Source organism: Gallinula chloropus (assembly GCF_964237585.1).
Source record: "Gallinula chloropus genome assembly, chromosome: 3".
In the NCBI taxonomy this organism is placed as follows: Eukaryota; Metazoa; Chordata; class Aves; order Gruiformes; family Rallidae; genus Gallinula; species Gallinula chloropus.
Window position 1 is genome coordinate 85,656,108 of NC_140087.1, and position 21,023 is coordinate 85,677,130.

At 50.6% G+C, this 21,023-nt stretch overlaps 1 protein-coding gene across 2 annotated transcripts in view; it reads left to right on the forward strand.

Annotated features, from left to right (window-relative positions):
* Positions 1-2,140: 2,140 nt before the first annotated feature.
* RALGAPA2 (Ral GTPase activating protein catalytic subunit alpha 2) overlaps positions 2,141-21,023 on the forward strand; it is a gene marked incomplete at its 5' end in the record, with an annotated part of 103,929 nt that continues 85,046 nt past the window's right edge. For both annotated transcript variants that reach the window (XM_084262504.1, XM_084262505.1), the window contains 4 exons: positions 2,141-2,246; positions 10,156-10,260; positions 10,675-10,724; positions 20,787-20,844. In XM_084262504.1, coding sequence (XP_084118630.1) covers positions 2,141-2,246; positions 10,156-10,260; positions 10,675-10,724; positions 20,787-20,844 — 319 coding nt within the window. The remainder of the gene's footprint in view (positions 2,247-10,155; positions 10,261-10,674; positions 10,725-20,786; positions 20,845-21,023) is intronic.

The following is a 21,023-nucleotide window of genomic DNA, read 5'->3' on the forward strand; positions in this document are numbered from 1 at the left end:
CCAACGTACGGCGATGCGCTCAGGTGCAGGACAAAGTATTTTCTCATGTTACAGGACACACAGAAGCAAACACAGACTAGAACATCTGCGGCTTATGGTTCAGTTTTGAGCCGTGAGGATTCAGCCAGCTCAATGACACAGCCAAAACTGTCAGGAACCCACAGGGTAACTTGCATTTAAAAAACACTTTATTAGACTGTGAGTTTCCAAGTAATACTGAGCTCTAAAATCCAGGAGAAGAAACCTTTGAGAAGTGAAGCCTCTCATCACACCCCATCTGGAAGTGTCTCAATCTCTGGGAGCTCTGAGGTTTCCCTCCTTGCAGCCAGAGGCCAAACCCCACTCTCAGAGGAGCCCCACATTATGTGACTGTGTGCCCCTTTCCCAGCCTGCTGGGTCTTTTATTTCAGAAGAGTGGATAGGGACACAGAGGTGAGATTTAGCCCTCATTTGAGCAGAAGGCGCACTGACACCACACTGGTAATGGCAGCAGGGCCCAATTCAGTCCATGCACCCTACACCAGGCTTTCTGGGGCTGGTGGAAACAAGATGGTGGTCTTCAAACCTCCTCTGGTCGTGTATCACGACTGTTTATCCACTGGCATCAACCCTCCAACCTCCAGACACCAACATCCCGCCCCGCAGCGAGTGAACTCCCACCATCCCCACACAGTGTCAGAGGCCCGATGCCAACAGCCCCACATCCGTGACTAGAGCACACAGGTTAAAAACCACACCAAGCCCAAAGCACTCTAATTACGCTGACATTAAAGGACGCTTACTCACCGATCTCTTCAGGTGACCACCTTCTGCTGGGCCTGCTGGGGCGGGGGGCAGGACTGCCCTCCTGGAGCACTGCCATCCCAGGTCTGTATTCCGCAGGGCTTCGCACGAGGGGAGTTTCGGGCAGACCAAAGCAGCGAGCGCTGGGTGCTCAGCACCGAGAGGCCTCCCCATCGTCACAGAAGTGACCTGACGCCGAGGCAGCTAATTAATCATGGCAGCTTTGTCTCCGATAGCAGTGTGGGGTTTAACGAAGCAGAGAAGGACACAAACACCACCAGAACCTGCCAGAGGAGATGAAAGGAGAGCCATTGTTTTCCCAAGGCTAAAGGGAGGGGGGAAGGAAGGGCACAGTGCAACCCCAGGCTGCGGCCCCGCGACCCCAGCCGGCCCCACGCATCACCCCGTGCCGCGGGGGGAGCTGCCACGGCCCAGCTGCTCTCCCCAGGCTGACAACCCCAGACAGTTGCTGGGGATGGGTACCGCCTGTGGCATGAGGTACCGCGTGAGAGCAGCACGGGACGTGAAGCGCTGCGGCTGTGAGCGGCTCCTGCACAGCGGGCTGCGGGCCGGCAGCCCATCCCCGTGCCCGAGGCCAGCTGCTCACGCCGGCTGGGCGCTGGGGCTGCAGCGTGCTGGGTGCTGCGGCGCTGCCCCTGCGAGCTCTCACAGCCCCGGGCCCGCGGCTCGGCCGTGCCCGGGCCCACGCACAGCGGCCCCTGCGCGCCGAGGCGCCGCCCAGCCACGCTCCGCGCTCCGGCGGCGGCGGGCGACCGGAAGCGGCCCGCGAGCTCCCGACTCGGCCCCTCCCACCACCGGGAGCTCCCGCCACGGCCCCTCCCACCACCGCGAGCTCCGGCCTCGGCCCTTCCCGCCGCGACGTCCCGCGCTCGCCGGTCACGTGCTGCACTTCGCCAGGGTAACTTTCCCGGGGCCGGCTCCCCAGGACGCCTCCGACTGCTCTTCACTCGCGGGACCTTCCCCGGGGGGACCGCGGCCGGGCCCCGCCGCTCCCAGCTCCGCGGATCCCCGCGCCCTCGAGCGCGCGAGGCAAGGCCGGCGCGCGGCTCCACCCCTCCCTTCCTCGCAGCTCCCGCGCCCGCCTTTTCCGAAGCGCGGTGACGTCACGGGCGGTGCCGCCTGCTGCTCCCGACGTGCCCCGCGCGGAAGGCCCGCGGCCCGCTGGGGATGGTAGTCTGCCCGCGCGCCTGCGCAGCGCGGCGGCCGGGGCGGGCCGGAGGCGGGCGGCGGGGCCGGGCTGTGCCGCACCGCACCGGCACGCCCAGCCGGGCAAGCGGCGGCGGGGACGTGCCCGGCCTCTGCCCCTCGCTGCCGCGGGTACCCGCGCCCCGCCGGGATGTTCTCCAGGAAGGGCCACGCCGACGTGAGGAAATCCACGCAGAAGGCGCTGGACCCCAAGCGAGATGCGCTCACCCGCCTGAAGCACCTCCGGGCGGTGCTGGGTGAGTGCGGGCGGGCGGGCGCTCACCCGCCCGGAGGGGAGGCGGCTCGGGGCGGCCCCCCCTGCCCCCTCCCGCCTCTCGCCCTCCCTCGCAGCCCCCCGCTCCCGTGCGGGCGGCCCGGCGGGGCGGCGGCCTGGGGCGCGGAGCCGGTTTCCGCGCCGCGGTGGTGCCCGCGGGTGGGCGGGGGCGGAGCACGGAGCCGCGGGCGCTACGCCGGGCACGGTCCGCCTCATGTCGCCGCGGGCCGTGGCGGCCGGCGAGAGCCGGCCTGGGGCCACGGCCCCGCTGGGGATGCCCCACTCCGCCTGTGCGGCTTGGGGCGGTGCGGGGGGCAGGCGCGTCCCCGCAGGGTTGCCGGAGCCGCCGGCGTTGCCACCCCGGCCGGCCTCGCAGCGCTGTGAGGCGGCGCCGCCAGCTGCCCCATCGCGGCGCGTCCCGCCGTTCCCCGGCTGCCCGATCCCTGCCCGGGTTGCTGACTGTGCCCCCCCCACCCCTGCGCGGCGGGACCTGGCCGTGCCTTCCCCTCGTGTGCTGCTGTGACCCGGCTCGTCTTAGTCCGGGCGCTGGCCCGGGCCGGTGTGTTCCAGCCTGCGGGGATCAGGAGAGGGGTGGCAGCAGGGACAGGATGGGGGTTGTCCCTTGCGAGGCCCAGGCTGGAGTCCTGTGTCCAGAGCTGGGCGCCCAGTACAAGAAAGATGTGGGACTGTTGGAGGGGGTTCAGAGGAGCCACGAAGATGATCAGAGGGCTGGAGCACCTCCCCTACAAAGAGAGGCTGAGGGAGCTGGGCTGGTTCAGCCTGCAGAAGAGAAAGCAGCAGGGGGGACCTCACTGCAGCCTTCCCGTCCCTGAAGGGAGCAGAGGAACAGGAGGGAAATCAGCTTGTTAAAGGGCAGAGACTGGCAGGACAAGGGGGGTGGAGTGAAGCTGAAGGAGGGAAGGTTTAAATTAGATCTTAGGGGGAAGCTCTTTACAGAGAGAATGGTGAGGGGCTGGAAGGGGCTGCCCAGAGAGGTGGTGGATGCCCCATCCCTGGAGGTGTTCAAGGCCAGGCTGGATGGGGCCCAGGCCAGCCTTGTGTAGCTTCAGGCCTGGAGGTTGGTGGCCCTGCCTGTGGCAGGGTGTTGGAGCTCTGTGATCCTTGGGGTCCCTTCCAACCCAGACCAGTCTATGATTCTATGATTTGGGTGGCATCCCCTTCTCTGTTAGTCAGCAAACTGTAGCTGGGAAAGGCTCCTCAAGAGCTTTTGTGCAGCGTCCCAGCTTGGGAGGATGGGTGTCAGTGTTTGCGTATCGTGTTTTAGGGTGTTCTCCTGGGAAACAAAAAGGAAAAGAAAAAACCCAAACTGATTTGTGCTTCTCGTGTGCTCGGATTGTTTTCCAGTCGGCCGTTTCAGTCAGGTTTAGCAGGTACACCGGAGCCATGACTGCGCTGTGTTGTGTGTGGTGAGAAGTGGCTGGAGGAGATAGTCTCTCATCAGGAGAGAGCTGAAGCTGGCTGGCATGTTGTCTGCTGAGGGGTGGTTGTCGTGTCGCTCCCCTCGGGCCCCCTACGTGCTTGCTCTCAGCGGTGTGAAGGATGCATGGAGCAGGAGTCACTGCCCAGGCCCTGCCGAGCGAAGGTGCTCCCCTTCCCTTCGGTCCCCCACCTTGCACAGGTGCTCTGGGCTGTGAGACTCACACCGAGGAACCTCGCTGTGGTTTGAGCATGGGCTTTTTGTTGGTGGTGCTCCTGATCGACCTTGAGATTAAGGGCTTTTTCCTGTGACGTTTTGCTGACAGAAGAAAAGGCATGCAAGGGAGATTTTGAACCTCCTCTGCAAAGTGAGTAACTTCTGTGGTGAGGACACCACATGTGAGATCCTGAGCAGCGACTAGCCTCTGTCAGGGTGGTGCCAGGAAGACAGCTAGCTGTGAGAGCGGGGCAACTGCTGGTGAGAAGTGTGTGTGTTCAGCTTGTTACTTGCATCTTGGTGGTTTCACCTGCTTCTCACAACTGTGAGCAGCCAGGGCTGATTCCCAGTCAGTATTCTCCTGTGACCACCTGCCTCGAAGCAGCTAATCCGAGCAAGGGTTTTGCAGGCCCTCAGTTAGTGGGCAAAGTGCTGAACAAATCCGGAAGTGGTCTTGTGTTATGCTCTAAAAATGGCCAGGTTTTGCTCATCCTTGAGCAACAGAATGTGTAAGTTCACTGTGCCCAACCTGTAGATATTTAAGCTTCACAGTTCAGGCTGCTCTGTCTCAGCACCTCCAGTCCTCACGCTTCTTGTGGGTGGTATCGAGCCTTTGCTCTGGAGTTAGCTGTGAGTGAGGGGTGTTAGACTCTGGGTATAAACTGCACTTCCTTTGTGTGTAAAAAATCTCCATAGTTAGCAGTCTTGGTGGGGGTTGGGTTTTTGTTTTGTAGCTGTGGGTTTTTCTTAATCGTACCATCTATCTAAGCGCCGAAGGGCAGCAGTGTGGAAGGACAGGAGATTCCTTACCTGCATTACCATACACCTGTCTTATCGCTCATGCGCTCTACGAACAAGATTAACACAATGTCAAGTTCCATTGTAAAGGAAAAAAAAAAAAGGACAAGATATAAAACAGGGACATTCTTTGTTTCAGAGACAAGGTTTGGAATGCTTTGTGAAACCAGCCTGAGAAGGGTTGCTTTAAGAGACCTCTCCTCTCTTCCTTTTCCACCAGCCTTGCTGAAACAAGCAGGCCAGGAGAAACAAGGAGGGCAGCAGCGTTCTGTTCACGTTCCCCGTTCAGCCCCTCAGACACACCTGGGACCAGGACAGAGCGGGTTTAAGATGAGACCCGGGACCCCCAGCGGCGCTCGGTTATGCCCGTCTTTGGGGCAGGATGGTTTCTGTGCGGTGCAGGGGGGCTGTCGCGCTCCCGTGACGGACCCAACGGGTGGAACAAATGGGAAAATGCGCCTATTAGCGTGACGAAATTAATTTATGTCCCAAAGCAGATGGCACAGAAAGTCGCATTGTCTGGCGCCTTGCTGGGGAGGTACTCCTTACCCAGTTGGCAAGGGGGGGAAAACGCACCCTTCTCTCTTTCCAAGTGCAGGTTAGGGTTGCAGATAGTGACCTGGGTTGTGGCTTGTGATTAGGCTTGTCACCGAGCCTTGGCTTGGAGCGCAGTCCTGTCAGAGGGCTGGCTAGCGCCTTGGTGGCTGCGATAGGTCAGCTGGAAGTGGCTTAAGGCAGAGGCTGTGGCAAGGCAGTGCTGGTTGTGTTCCCGAGGTGTCTGCCTAAACCTTTTAGGTGATGTGGGAGTGGCTTTTTGAAGATACCATCTTCATTGTGATGCAAATGTGTGTGTTAGAGTGGTTTTCAGCCCAGAAAATAAAGCGGTGCAGGGGAGGAACCGCTCCTGCGTTTAAGGAAAACAAAGCTTTTGATGCAATAGCTCAAAAACAGTCAAGATGTTTCTTTTGCTTTTCTCTTTTTCTTTCACACCACTCCTCCTCCCCCAAATATGGCACAGCTTGTGCTGGCCAAGGGTAGGAATGTGCATGTCTTCCTGTTACTCCCAGTCATCTCACTCCCTGTCCCCAGCTCGTGCTGTGGTGGCACCTGTTCCCCAAGAACTGCTCCTGTCCCTGTGTTTCCTTAGGAGGTGCCGTCCCTTCTTCCCTCCCAAGTCTTAAATCACAAGAACCAGCCTGTAAACAGAAAGACTCTTATGAGATCCTACTGACTGAGGAGGATAAAAATCAGAGGAAAGATTATAATAGGGGAGGGATGGTGGAAAAGAATGTGCTTTTTCCATAAATAAGGGGTCATATGAGCACCAGGATCAACACCGCCCATTTTCGGATTGCTTCGGGTCCCTTCGCTGCCATCGGTGTAAGTCTGCTCAATACTCAAACGGAAGGCAAGGATTCCCTTTATGTTTGTGTTGCCTGTAATGCCCCTTAGGATCCGAGTGCCAGCTTCATGAGGTCTACTACCTGCATGGCAGGACAAAATGCTAACTGGAATATGGCTTTAAAGGCAAGTGGGTGTTTGCTTGTGCTAGGTAAACGAGCAGGGAGTCTCCTTTGCTTTCTTATTGCTGCAAAGGCGTCCTGACTTTCTGAGCTGTCACAGCTAAATGTGTGTCCCTGGAATTTTTCTTCTGGTTTCAAGAACTGCTCGGTCATGACAGCATCTCTTTTGGAATAGCAGTGTGACAGGAACCACTGCTGCTGCCTGCTGCAGTTCTCCGGTAATCTCGATGATGTCACACTTTGCTCCTGCATAAAGCAGGACAAAGTAAGTCTGTATTAAGTGAAGGTGCTGAGCCTTTTCTTGGAGGCATTGTTTCTGAGTGATTCGCCTGTGACCTTGAAGTCAGCGTGTAGGTAGTCTCTGCGAGCTGCGGCTGGTGATGTACATCAGCCGCCCCCGTTCACATTGCACTGAGAAACGGGACAGGACGGGAGCTTGCCCGTAGCTGTGAGCGGCTGGGAACATGGTGACAACAGGTAAAGAATCTTCAGGATGAGAACTGTGGTTTAAAAGTGGTGTGGTTGCCAAACCCAAGGTCTCAGGCTGCTCAGGGCACCATTGAACCCGGCCTTGAACACCTCCAGGGAGGGGGTAGCCACCACCTCCCTCAGCATGCTGTGCTAGGGCCTCACCATCCTGGTAGGGAAGAATTTCTTCCTGATACCCATCCTAAATCTACCCCCTTCTAATTTAAAACCATTCCCCCTTGCCCTATCACTCTCTGCCCTTCTAAATAGTCCTTTTCTATCTCGTGGCCAGAGATGGTGGCCCCAGTATGGCTAGGCGCAGGCGTCAGTTTGGCTTGAGCAGGAAATCTGCTAGGCTACCAAGTGCAATCCTTAGTGTTTTTCTTTAGAAAATATAAATTAAGGGAAAAACATGCTTTTCTTTTAACTCCCTCGATGAGAAGTGAGATGGTAACAGAGAGCAGCGGGGTTTTGCGGTAGGGCACGGTCTTGGCTCGCGCAGTTCCGTGCTGCTGGATGAATGCAACTTGGTAGCGTTCTTCATTTAGAGATGTTAGAAAGTGAGTGCTCCCAGACAGCCTGCTCTGTTCAGAATAGCTGTTGTTCCTTGGATTTCACGGGAAATCGGAAGTGTTAAGATTTATCTTAGAACTCGTTCTAGCTGAAGGGTTTTTTAGTAACGGTTGTGTCTCCGTGCTGGCACTCCTTTGAAAGAGCCAGGGAAAACTCTTGTAGGCTTTTGTTGAGCGCTTAAGGCTGTCGTCTGAAAAAGTGGGCTTTGGTGTTTGGGGGGTGTTTTCGAAGGCAAGCAGAAGTTGTGTGTGGTTTTCTGGGGTGAGGCTAGTAATAAAAGTTTATCATTAACCAGGGTGCGCCTGCAAAGTTGTCTCTTCATCTCCTTCAGTTTTTTAAGTACTGGAGATAAAGACGACCCCTCAGGACTGTGAGGACTTTGTATAAATAACATAAAGCCGAGTGACCTTGCAAGTTCAGGGCACGAAGGGAGGGTTCCTGACTGCTTAAATGGCTGCAATCATGTTTTGCAATTAACAGAAAAATAAAATCATGTCCTAAGGGCACGGTTATTGTCCCTTCTGGATTATTTTTTTCTATGATATGAGGGAGGGTGGTGGGAGTTTGAGAGTAAACGTTGATTCTTCTTCAGTGGCACTGGGGTGGTTTCTTTCCCTACACATTAAACTCAAGGAGTAAGGCAGGTTATTTAATGAGCTGGCTGCTTCATATCTGATGTAGAAGGAACGTCATGTCACGTGCACCCTCACGAATGCCTCGCTGTTTCCTGTGCGCTGCAGTAGAAGCTGGAACACGTTAGCCAAGGATCCCGCCCTGGGCTGGGGAAGTGGGCTTGGACTAGTCCTATCTTTGGAAGGCTGCCCTGTGTCGAGGGCTGGTTCTGTTGGCCAGCTCGGGTTCGACTTCGGTACTCGGGCTCTGAGCTGGCTAGGTGGCTCTTCTCAGCAGCAGTAATCTGAGAGCGATTTACAGGTAAATAGAAAAATGTAATCTAATGCCTGTGACTCAGTCCCAGCCTTGCTGTTAATTCCCTTGAATGCTTAGAAATACTTCTTGGCTCAGTGGGATTTCCCAAAAGTCAGTACATTATCTTGGTGTCTTAGATGGTAAATAGTGTGTGAAACTGTTTCACTGATGTTTTCCATTTGAGAAGAAACCCCAGGAGCAGAAGAATGAGCCTTTACCCTGCTTGGAGTTATGCATGGAGCATTATGACCCGAGTCACATCGTTCCAGCATCCCCTGACTGCTCGAGAAGCAGCCTGCCTCGCTGGGGCTCTGCCCGTGGTGACCACTGTTTGGTCAGATGAGCTGAAGCCAGGGAGCAGTAAAGGAGCTTCTGCAGTAAAGGAGCTGTGCGATGCGACACAGCATGATGCGATGCAACTTGGTGGGGAGGGGGGCTGTGGGAAAGCTGTGGTCTTCAGCTCTCTTGGTCCTACCAGCCAGAGGTCGGCTCAGTTGGCAGAGATGTGGCCCAGCTCTCCTGTGCCAGAGGCGCAGGGCGATTCAGTGGCAGGCAGAGTGGCTTTCCACTGCTCATTGCCATGCATGGTGAAGGAGTATGGAAATGGGGTGTTCCTCATGGCTGCACCAGGTATGGCATTTGGTAGCGAAGCACCCAAGACAGACGTATCTCTGAGTGATGGAATTGCTGGGGCTGTGATTCATTCACTACGCTTGGAGGGTTTAAGCAGGCAGTGTGTCAGAGCAACGACTGTGTGCAGAGTTGCAGGAAAGTCTGTCTTTCCAAGGGAATTCCTACTCTTGGACTAACAGATGGGAGTACTACTGCTGGCCTCGCTTCAGGTTGGAAATTGTTCTCCTCTGTATCTTGTGAATGAATATAAGGAGCAAAAAGGTTCGGTAAGAGAAGGATGCAGCCATAAGAATACACGCTTCCACTGGAGTAACAGATGAGCCACCGCTGGAACGCCGCCCTTACAGAAGCGGGGAGTTTGCTTGTTTGATTAGGCAGCTCCTTTCTCCCCCTTTCACAGTTTAGAGGGAAAGTTTCCTTTGTGTTTAGCGTTTAATGACCTCATTCCTGTGTATGAAATCCTGGTAAATGAAAGCCTTGTTTCCTCCTGCAGCCCTGTTTCACAGAACGCATTCATAGCGAGGAGCAATGGCACTTCGCCTGCCAGTCCCAGACCGGTAGTTCGTAGGGAACAAATGGCATGTTAAAGTTTCCCTCTGCTGATTGGTTCCATAGCAGACGCAAGCAAAGCCTTACCACTGGAAAGGTAGTAACTTCTCCTTAAGTTATTTCAGGAAGAAAACAATTGCCCAAGGCAAACGTCATTCTTCTGGAGTCGTGTGGTGTTATTGGGTTGTCTTGTTGGAATCAGCTTTGTCTTGACTCACGACTGGGCTTCTTCAGAGGTGAATGCTTAGTGAGAAGAGGCGTTTCTGAAACAAGAAGCTTGCTTGAAATTTCAGACCTAAATTAAGGCTTAGGGAAGCAGTGTGTGTTTGGGTTTCCCTTGTTCCTTTAAACAAGTTGGAAATACGCAGTTTTCTGAATTGACCTGCATGCCAGGTAAAGTTCCTAGTTGGATTTGCTATTTGCGCACAGAAATCTTTGCAAGCCTCGCTTTTTTCCACTGGTTGCTGCTTGCTTTGGTGATGCAGAAGCCATTTGGTTCGGTAGCTAGGGCATGCCTCAGCTTTTTCTTTAGAAAACCCAAGTGTCCATAAGCTACACCGCAAACTGTTGTAAATCAAGTGAAAATGGAAGTGCTCCTCTTTTAGTTGCAAGGGTGGAATCACATTTCAGTATAGAATATTTAATGAAGTCACTAAAATTGTTTTGTGTTGGGTTTGTTGTGTTCTCTAATATAAAATATGCATTAAGATGAGAGTTTCCAGCCTTCTGGAGTTGTGTGATAACTCCATGTGTGTTCCTCTTTGTAGATGATGGCAGCGACCTGAAGCAACTCTTTGAGAACCATTATTCTCAAATTTATCTTCTATTCTATGAAAACTTCGTAACACTGGAAAACAGCTTGAAACAAAAAGGTGAGTTCCACAGTTTTGCCAGCAGTTGTGTCTGTTTTTTCTCACCTGTGCTTGAAGGCATTCTGTTGGCATGGTTATTACCAGCCCTGTGTAAGCACTGACAGATTAGTGTCCATCATTGGAATTCCATCGTACCAGAAGAGGTGAACGTGGGAAGCTGCGCTCTGTGTCGTTACCAACTAGCCATTAGCTTGGCTGAGCACGGTGACGGCGCTCTGCAGGCCTGTCCCTCATCCACAGTGAAGAGACAGGCACTGCCCTTTGGAAGCATCTTGGGCTTTTGATGTAAGATAAAGGTGAAGTAAAGCAAAGCGAGTGCAACATCTTTGACTCCAGTTGAGTAGCAGCAGTGGAGGTTTGCTGACTGATCGTACCGTGTGCTCATGGCAAATGGTGCTGTTTTCTGTCTTGCAGGGAATAAGTCGCAAAGGGAGGAGCTGGACTCCATTCTCCTTGTTTTTGAAGTAAGTTTTCCATGCCATATAATGAATCCTTATTTTAAATGCTTGCTTATGCCTTCGCAGTGGGGGGTGAAACCGGGTGTCACTAGGTGTCTGGGGCTATCCAGGGTGGAAGGCAGGAAAGAACCAGGGTGTGCCTTCAGTTTTCAGGTACAACAATAATAATGTTGTTACGCAGTGTGAATGTTGGTTGAACAAATATTCAGAGTTAAGAGATTTTTACCAAAATGACTTGGAAATCATGCAGGAATGTATCTGTCCGAAGGAAGAAAGGATCAACTCTGCAAATGCCCTGGGGTTTTTCAGTAGAATTTGGGGGCAAGGGATCAGTATTGCATAGCCTCAGAATAGTCAGTCATCTTTTCTGTACTTAAGTTCTTGTTTCTCTACCTTATGGAGGGCTAATTCACAACAACAGTGCTTTTTCCCTGCACTGTCAGCATTACGGTGGTTCCAAACATGTCACAGCAGGAGTTTGGGCTCTGCTCCTTCCAGGTGGAGGCATCTATTACTGTCACAGTATCTGGCCTTGCAGCTCAAGGAAAAGAAATGAGAGTTGTCAACTGCTGCATATCCGTTTGGCCAGTGTGGGAAATGTTAATGTTTCACTTGTCCTTTACTTATTTTTAAATTCACTGGAGGAGCATCGCTTCCTTCCCTTTTCCTTCCCTTCCCGGCTGTCACAGCACTGTCGGTGCCTGGGGTGGAAATGTTAGTTAGTTAACTCCTGCGTAATCAAATTAGGATGCCTGTAGCTTAAAGAGGAATAGTCTGTGATGGATCACTTTCCCAGGGAGCTCGAGTTAGGGTTATTGCTTAAATACATTTGGATGTGAGAAAACACCACTGGACCAGATGAAAGCCTGACATACTAAAAAGTTTTTGGAATGCATGCCAGAAGTCTTAGTATAAGTTGTCCTGTCTCTGAAGCCACAGATTAGTGGCACCTTTAATTGTTTGGGGTTTTTTTAACAGCTTATTAGGTAAAAGTGGCCTGATTTCTTTCTTAAGGGTAAATTAGTGAGAGAGCCTGCTGTAGGATTTTGTGAGAGGCAGTGTCAGGGAACGCGAGCTCATATATATCTGCTACGTCTGTATTCAGGACGGGAGAAATCCCTCCTCCTCCTCTTCCTCCCCCGTCACCCCTGTGGAGAAGGTATGGCCGCGTTTACTGAGCAGGCTGTGCAATTTAATGCGAGCTCATTAATGTGCTTATGGTCTTGAATAAGTAATTAAATTTATGTAGAATGGAAAATCGCTAATGCTTACTGGGCTAAAGGGAGTAATTCCCATGTCTTGGAAAGAGGGGGTAATAACTGCCTGTCGAAGACACCTCAAAGCCATCGGGAGAGCATGCTGCACGGAGGAGAACAGAGACACAGTCACATAGGAGTAAAGTGTCAGCTCGGGCCCTGATGCAGGGAGATTATTTTCTAGTCATCAACAGCTTTGAGGAGAAAGAAACAGCTTAAGATACTTGTGTGGCTTTGGGAGCGATGCACTTAGATGCTTATCCACTGGAAGAAAGTTTGCTATCGTTTGTAGCTCTGAGGCCTGGTAGCTTGATGCTGTGCAGGAACAGGGCTGTCAGAAGCCTGCTAGGGCACGGCCCAGGGATCCATCAGCCCAGAGATGAAGAGATGCAAATGCCAAGTAATTAAACATTCATACTGTAAGCCACAGGAAACAAAACTAATTGATTGTTAAGCTTGCTGTATTTAGCCTGATGTCAGCCTGAGCCAGAGGTTTCCTAGAGTTTTCCTCTAATTAGCTAAATAGGTAATTACCTGGGATTAACAAACCTGGAGCCCAGTGCTGAGGGCTAACAGTTAAAAAGTGGGTACAGATGTCTCTGAAGGGAATTGGCTTCTGCCTTCCTGCACCGATGGGGTTTGCTGGGGCCCTGGAGCAGCACCTGGTGCTTCGTGTCCCTGGCAGGACCTGCACTGCCCAGAGCTGCTGGAAACAGACTTCGCTCCCTTCTCGTTTATCGGGGTCTTCATTTTGCAGATCAGCTCCCTAGCTTGGCTGCTCAACAGCAGCATCAAACCAAAGTAACCACAGAAGAAATACTCATCCAAAGGGAGCAACGCAGAAGGGTAGCAGGTCCTCTTGTGAAGTGCTTCCTTTACAATTAATAGTACAGACGTCTCAGATCTCATTCTGTGTTATCTGAGGTGCTTTGGCCATGTCTTTTTCCAAACAGATATTGAAATGATACAGCCACTGTAGTTATCTGTATTATTTTTCCATTTTTTTGGCTAAAAGGCCAAAATGATGTGAAAAGCCTATTTGCTTTTTCTCTGGTAAGGCTTAGATATGTCCATACTCGTAGCAGATCTTCAGCACAGATTAATATCGCTTCTTCCATCACCGTTCTCTGCGATGTCAGGGCGTTGGGTGGTACAGCTGTCAGCAGGGTGCTGTGTGTCACAGAAGTCCCCAAGGTGTACTGTGTTTATGTATGTATCTTTCCCAGGTCCTGTAACAGTATTATGCCATTGTTTAATTGGAAAAGCTTGGATTTTTTTTAGTAATAAAGTATCTTTTTCTCTTGCAGCGTCAAATAGTAATTCCTCTGATGCTTTTTTCTTTATCTATAATGAAGTAAGACCACACTGATGGTATTGATGTAATATGTAGGTCAATTTCCATTCTCTATTAATTATGCTTTATTAGTTAAGTACAGCCACATCTCATATGCTGGCGCAGCCATAAAGTTCATTATGCTGATTTAATATGTGCCCTGTATGAAATATTCTTGGAATGGTTCAGATACTCTTCCTAACGTGGTGAAGCTTCCCAGAGTCCCTTCCAGCAGCTGCTGCTGTTGCTGGAAGTTTTTCAGATGCAGCTGGTGTGGTTCAGGTCCCGCTGCAGTTGGAATTTTAGCTTGTTTATTTTATCCTTGTTTATTGATCTAACAGGAAGTGCCCTTGTGTTTCACAGGTCCTTATTTCTAGAAGCATGCTGTGTGTTTCCTATAGCTTATACAGAGCGGTTTGTTTATGCTGTCATCTCCTAATTTCTGTAAGTCTGTGTTCTGTATGCAGTTTTGGGTCTTGTGATGAAAATGTAAGCAGTGCGAGTCCCTGGGTCGGTGCATAGAGTCAGCACAGTTTTTAATTCATTTTTAAGAACATACACAATTGTAATTCTGGAAAGTTATAATTCTAATGTACCTCATGGTGGCCTTGCTGTGATTATACCCCCAGACCCTTTTACCTGTGAAGCCAAGCCTTCCTCGCATGCCTCTTGCCCACTGAAGTGAGGAGAGGCCGGCTGGGTTGGACAGGAGCAGAGCTGGCTGTTCTAACCTTCCTCAGGGGTCAAGCAGCAAAAGGTTGGTGTATCATTCCTAGCTCTGGCTTGGAGTATCCTGAGTACCTACATGGCAGGTGGATTTGAACGAGGTGGATGTAAAAAGAGAACATAAATGTGCTAACAGGCTCTGCACTGTAGGTGTTACTCACACTCATGGTCTGCCTGGGCCTTCGTGCAGTGCTCAGTGTTTTCCAGAGGCAGTAATCACTAAGCTGCTGGAACTCGTACCTTGAGCTTTACTACAGGCATGTTGTCCTTAGAAGCACATCTAAACAGAAGCTACAAATGGTGGCTGGAGATTAAGATGTGGTGTAAATCTGTTGGAACACGTATCGGGCTGCTATCAGAGTGTGGCTGCAGCGATTACAGGAGCAGCTGTGCAGCCTAAATTTATTGCCACAGATGTGCCCGAGTTACTTGTTCTGCCCGTGATGGTGCAGTACAGGTTTATACTGGCTGCAGGCTGTGAGGGCCCCTTCTGAAGGGCAGATTGCAGCCCCTGCACGGGGAATACACGGCCTCTGTCAGAGGAACGCTGCGGTGGTGACCAGGCAGCGCCACGCACTGACACAGCTCAGGAACATGCTTCATCTGCAGCCCTACCCGTAGTGCACAGAGGGAGACTTTGTAACCTGTGTAGCTTCGTCTGGTTCTGCAGTGAGACCGCTGTGGGCATCTTACACATTGAAATTTTCCACCACACTGTAGGTCTGTCTTGCACAGACAACTGAGTCAGACAGTGATGTTGGTTCAGCGGCTTGAAACAAATCTCAAAGCCAGTGGTGATTTTTAGCAGGTCTCTTCCAATGTCATTAAACCCTGCATCAGTGAAACTTCAGTACCTTTGGGTTCATAGCTGTCTCAAGAGACTTCAGTTCTGGGCTGATGTTTTTATGGATGTGCAAAAGGACATTCTTTTACATTTAGCATTTTCTTAGAGTGGTTTGCTTATCTCAGAATGTTGCCCCTAATTGCTGGCTACATTGAGCTGAACTGATCAAAACTGAATTCTGTGGGAATAAATTGTGTCTTGAAACTGGCCAGTGTGAACAGTACTTGTAAAATTCTTGATTAGGACTAATCAAGTCAAGTCACTGTTGAGTTCTGATTGCCACAGGCCTGGTTTCTCCCTGCTCAGTGCTATCCCCTTAATTGAACTTGTCCCCTTTAGTGAAGTTTCCTATTTCTATTTGCATTTTTGCCATGGCTGTACAGCTTAGTGGCTTCATTTCCCCACCTGCAGCTTACCTTACACTTGAAATCAAACGGCCCTGAAGAGTCACAGCTCTCAATTTGGGCTGTAGGTTCTGTGGCAGCTCTTCCCTTGGTTCCCCGTGCCTGCTGTGATTGCCAGCTCCACCGCTTGACCTCAGGTCTGTCACGCAGGCTTGGCTGGCTGATTCTTGAGCTCAGCAGAGTGAAAAGGGCTTATTTGTTTATAGCAATACAATTGCTTATAGCCCTTCTTTCCTACACACCGAAAATGACTTTTTAAGCCATTCACGGTTTGTTCTGCCATAATTCTCATTGGCTCATCTATTGCTGCTCTTGAAAATGACATTGCTGCTGTTTTTGGAGCGCTCTGATGCAAACTGTGACTGTGTGTTGCCTGTGTTCAGAGGGTTCGCTGTTTAATGTTGTGCCTGGGGGAAGAGTACGTGTTTATGTGCTTTGGGCAGACAGGGTCCCTCAGCCAATACCTAAATAGTTTATTAATGCAATGAAGGGAGTACCCTGTTATTTAGATGGAGCTACTGCAGGCATACTGCCTTCATCGGGCGCTGGCCTCTCCTAAATCCATGAATAGTAGCTGGGAGATTGCTGAATTTCCACAGGGGTCAGTAGTGGGGCACTGAAGCTCTCGCAGAGATCCCACTGCTCCATGCTGGAGTGTGGAGGCACGGGATGCTGTGCTGCGTTTGGCTTGGTTTTCCATATATCCACCTGCCAGTGAGTAAGGGAAACTCCTTCCCTGGGCTGCACAGGCCGTGTTGGATAAGCTGTCCCTGTCCCTTCTCCCCTCGGGCTCTGCTCTCCCAGAAGGAACGCTGTTCTGAGCTGGCCACTGATGCTGTTGCTCGCTGGGAGCGTGTTCAGCCGGCATGAGCACTTCTGTTGTGGTCTGTGTGCAGTCAGAGCCTGCACGGTGTGTGACAGAGCAGCTTCCAGCAGCTCAGGGGGCAGGAACACAGCGCTTGTCCTTCGCTCTGGGAAGGCTGAGCTGGGAAGGCTGTAGGATTCGTGCTCCGTGTAGGATCTGGTGACAGCCTCAGCTCTCCTGTGCTGGGCAGCACAGCACGCCGGAGCAGGCACAACGTGACACTCAGGATCTGGCTCTGTGAGGTTGGCAGAGATACAAGAGATGGCAGCGTTGGTTGAGTCGGCGCGAATCTGTGGCAATACAAACCTCAGCATTGTTCCTGTTCCGCTTTGATAAAGGAGAGAGATAGATCTTTGAAAAGGCAGCATCCTGTGTAAACTAAGATTTAAACTTAACATTATTCCTAGTCATGCAGGAAGTCCAGAAGAAAAAGAACTATGGATAATCAGTTAAAAGAACTGACAGATACCCTGATGTGTTGATCAGTAGTAATACCTAATTTCTATTTCGAGTGTGCTATAATGGATTACCATATAGATGCAGCAAAGCACTAAGCATTAAATAGATCTATGTGTTTTCTGAAAAAGCAATATCATTTCGCACTGTGGGGTTTCTTAAAATATTTCTTATTAGTGTACTGTGAAACTAGAAGCGAGATGTCAATAGCCAGTTTGGATTCACAGCGGTACTGCTGCAAGTCTGGGCTGCAGAGGAGGAAACCATCATTTGTTTTATAGGCATAGCAGTGCACGGTTTTACAGCCCCAGGGTGGGAGGGTGTAAGGAATGTTCCTGGGAATGCTAAGTGGGGAGGATGGCAACTGGAGCTCCTTCACACTGGAACGCCGCCTTGCTCTGAGGCGGGCAAGCCAAAATGGCTAGTTAAAAGGCATTGGTGTTGAATTAGCGTGTAACATCCAGGTCTTATTTACCATTGTAGACTCTTAACCACGATAGCTTCCTTTTGCATTGCGGGAGCAAATGCGGGCTCTGAATTTAGATTATTGATATTCAAATCTGCTGCAAGGCTTTCCTATCTTCAGCAGGTAGCTGTGAAGCTAGCAGTCTGATTTGCTGTTTAAAGAAGACTTCTGCTCACTGCTTGGTAGTACTGTGTGGATGATTAATCACATCCTTGCATTTTTTGGAGTGCATCCATATATTGCTCTTTCCCTGGCTTTGAGATGCTGCAAAGAACAACAACACAGGAAACAAGTCCCTTGATTTTTGCTGTATGAAAAGTCTTTGGGATCTGGAAGCTTTCCTCAGATAGGAACTTCTGCCCTCTTAGTATTTATTTCAGCCCTTGAATTGTTTTGGTTTGGTCACCTAACAAAGGTGTTTAGTTCTATGTTTTCTAAAAAAAGAAGCCTGTAAGTGTGTTCTTTTCTCCCCCAGCTCTCCCAGCTTTGTGCAATTTAAAGTTTAAGTTTGCTTTTTCTGGGGATGGTTGTTCTCTGTGACAGCTTTTGTTTCCCAGGTTTTCTCTGGGCATATCCTAGAAGTCACTCATACTCGGATAGGAAAGTCACTATGAAGTTCTTTGTCAAAATGGGTCTTTATGGTGCAGCTTGGCCACCTTACCTGCTCACAGAGCTTGCACCTCACTGAACTTTGTGCTGGAGTTTAGGTGTGCTGTGTAACATCCAAGATCCTGCCTTTACTCATGCCAGCGTGCCTCTGGCCTTTCCAAGGAAGGCTTAAATGTGCCCTGCATCTTGCAGGGAAGGTGCAGTGAAGCCCAGCGCCCTTCAATGCCACTGCTGTGTTGTGGAACAGCTAATAAGTGGGGGCTGTTTGTTTAGAGTTAGCTGGGGGGCGTGAGCTGTGAAATTGCTCTCAGGCCATTGCTGATGCGCTTCGGAAATAGGTGTTGTTTCCTTTGGCAGTGAGGGGGAACTTACTTCTATGCCATCAGGTCGCTTTCACGGGCTTCCATTCAGAGCACGGAGTGTGCCAGGCCTGGTGGCTCAGTACACCTCACACGTGTAGCCAGGTGGGTCTCCTAACTTCACTTTTGTTTTGCCACAGAGGATGCTGCTGCAGCTTCTGAAGTGTGTGGAGGTGTACGCTTCCACTCGCAGCATTACCAGGGTTTAACAGCTTTCTAACGAACCGACCCGATGCAGAAGTGCTGTTGACTTATCTTCCTTTTAAGTTTAAGACAATTGGTCCTCAAAGGTTTACTGTTCTGAGGCGAAGGAGAGAGACTTTACATCCAAAGACAAGCCAGGGTATCCTGTTAGCATGGCCTGTAAAAAGAAATTGGCGTTGTTCTAGTGGGCTACTGTGCTCACTATGACGACTTAGGCACTGGAGGCAAGATACACCTGGTTTCTTCTGGCTTTCCATAATAAACCTGAAGGTTCCTCCCTGTAGTGTGTTCAGATACTTGAATCCAGGCAGGTTTTTGTTGCTGGTTGTCTTAGGGCTTTGTTTAATGGAGCCCTTCTTTCCTCACACATTGGACGTGGTGGGTCTCACGTCAGCCTGGGTGATGCCTGAGCCCTGCACGCAGTGCTACCACCCCGGCAGTGCCTGAAGCAGTCGGGATTTTGGTTAGAAGCTCCTTCCTGCCAAGTGGAGCAAAGACTGATGTCAGAAGTAGCCTTGAGAGGTGGTGGGCTGTTAGTGTTTTCATACTGAGATGGATAATGATAATTCTTTGTCTGTGGATCCCGCAATCTGAGTGGCAGAAACGTGGTCCTTAACTAACAGGTAAAGCCCAAGCGTGAATCACGGCCTCATTTTTAGCCAGTGGATCCTTCATCCCAAGCGCGTTCCTCCTGCCCATGGATGGGGAGCTAGACCTCTGGCCACCGGCCCCCCACCCCTTTGGTCCCTGCTGCCACGGGGTGCCAGGGAGGGAGTAACGCTGAAGCAAAATACATTGAGAACATCAAAGGAGTGTGCCCCACTTGTATTCTTGTTTTGGGTAACCACATGGAAATGCCAAATCGTCTTTGGGGAGCGTGCGCTGTGGTAAAGATGTGAAGGAAGACCTGTCTCTGTGTGACCCGAGGTCTAGTTCCCCAAGTCTGTGAACTTGCCATGACTTCCATCTTCTGCCATGGGGAAAGGAATGTTCCATTGCCAAAAAGACTCTCTTTTCAGTGTTGTGTATAACTTCTCCAGCATTTTGTCATCAGAAATATACAAAAAGTCTGTGTTGTTCCATCTCTCGAGCATATCCTGTTCTGACAGCAATAATGATTCATGTGTTGGCCGTCTCTGAAGGATTGCCTAAAACGCCAGTTCTTGCTTTCTGGGCTGTGATGCTTCATTCCCTCTTGTGAGCTTTTATGTGCCACAGACCAACAAATGGGTCACCGTTGCTTAAATGACACACCATCCATTTTGCATCCTGCATGGAGTATTACTACTGAGCAGTTCACGGTGCTTTGTCGTGCAGAAGTTTGTCCCAGTGATTGTGTCTGATAATCGCAAGGAACTCTGTTAATAATTTGTAACTGCTGAATTTAATTTGATCTCCAAGAGTAGATGTTGAATGCTGGCTTCCTATTTAAATAGACCTTAGTTTCGTCTTTCAATGCCTGGGAAGTTGGAAGATCCAGACAGGTTTTTCTGTGAAATCCACGTGAATCTGGTTTGTCCCCTCACGTTTTTGAGAGGCTGAGCAGCAGGAATTTAGCTGTCATGTGCTATGGATACATCTGTGTGTGGCTGTACTGTTGGTACTTTGGAAAAGAGGAAAAAAATAGATGTCTTGGTGCCCATTAACTTAAAGTCCTTTTAAAAGCCGTATTTATGCAAGTAAGACCCCTGGTTGTTTTATCCAGATTATTTAACAGCATTACCTTCCAGTAAGCTGACAAAGAACAACGTTTGATAGCCCCAACGGCTTGTGGCAACTCAGATTGTAAGACTCTGTTCAGGAGAGCACTTAAGCACCCACTCTCTATACGCCCTGTAGCGTAACGAAGCCGAGGGGGAGTGGGTTCAACCGCAGCCTCTCTCTTTGTTTGATCTGCATGTGCTCAGCTCAGTACAGCACTGCGGAGGCCGGCTGCCTCGTACCGCTCCACACAAGTGCTTTATTAGCGGCGTGTGCTGCGAGCTAAATGAGTCTAGCCTGGCTTTGTGTGATTTGGCTCGGCTTTGCTCGCCGGCTGCAAGCACAGGTAAATCGCCTCACAGTGCAAATAACCGCCCCCACCGCTGCTCACCTCTGCCTTAGCTGGGAGATCAGACCCCATTAGTTGATGAAAAGACAGACCTAAGCCCCAGCAGCTCCAAATCTGGACTGTATCAATCTAGCGGTAGTCATTACCAGGCACTTCAGAGAAATGTAACCCGAAGTGGGCTTCCTGGGGCTCTGCCGCTGCTTCATTAGAAATCAGTTTATTTTCTGGAATATTAGGCTTTTGCAAGGCAGTGGGGAAGGGAAAGCAGCTCGTGGCAGTGGCGTGGTATTTATTCAGGACCATTCCACGTATCTTTCTCCATAACAAGCGAGTAATGGAGTGGGCAGGAGTCCTTACCATGATAGGTATTTGCTTTCTATTGTGTTCTCTATGTATATATTACCATTTCATTTGTCTTGTGTATTAGTTTCTCTGTATCTTCTGAATGAGCTGGTTTATTATGGAAAATCTGACTGTTTAGTTTTGTTTCCTGCAGAAAATATTGCAGCTACTACCCGAGAGGATTTATTATCGATGGCATTTTCGCAGTATAGGTAAGAAGGAACGGTTTAAAAATGTTCTGGTACAAATAAAATCAATGTTTTCTGTGGTCTCTACCCTGGCTCTGCAAGTCCTGTGAGCCCCTTAGTGTGGCCTGTACGCAAACAGCACTTACACATGAAGCTTGCAGCTGGGAAAGCCTTTCTGCCTGCTGTCACAGCTCTGGGTGCTC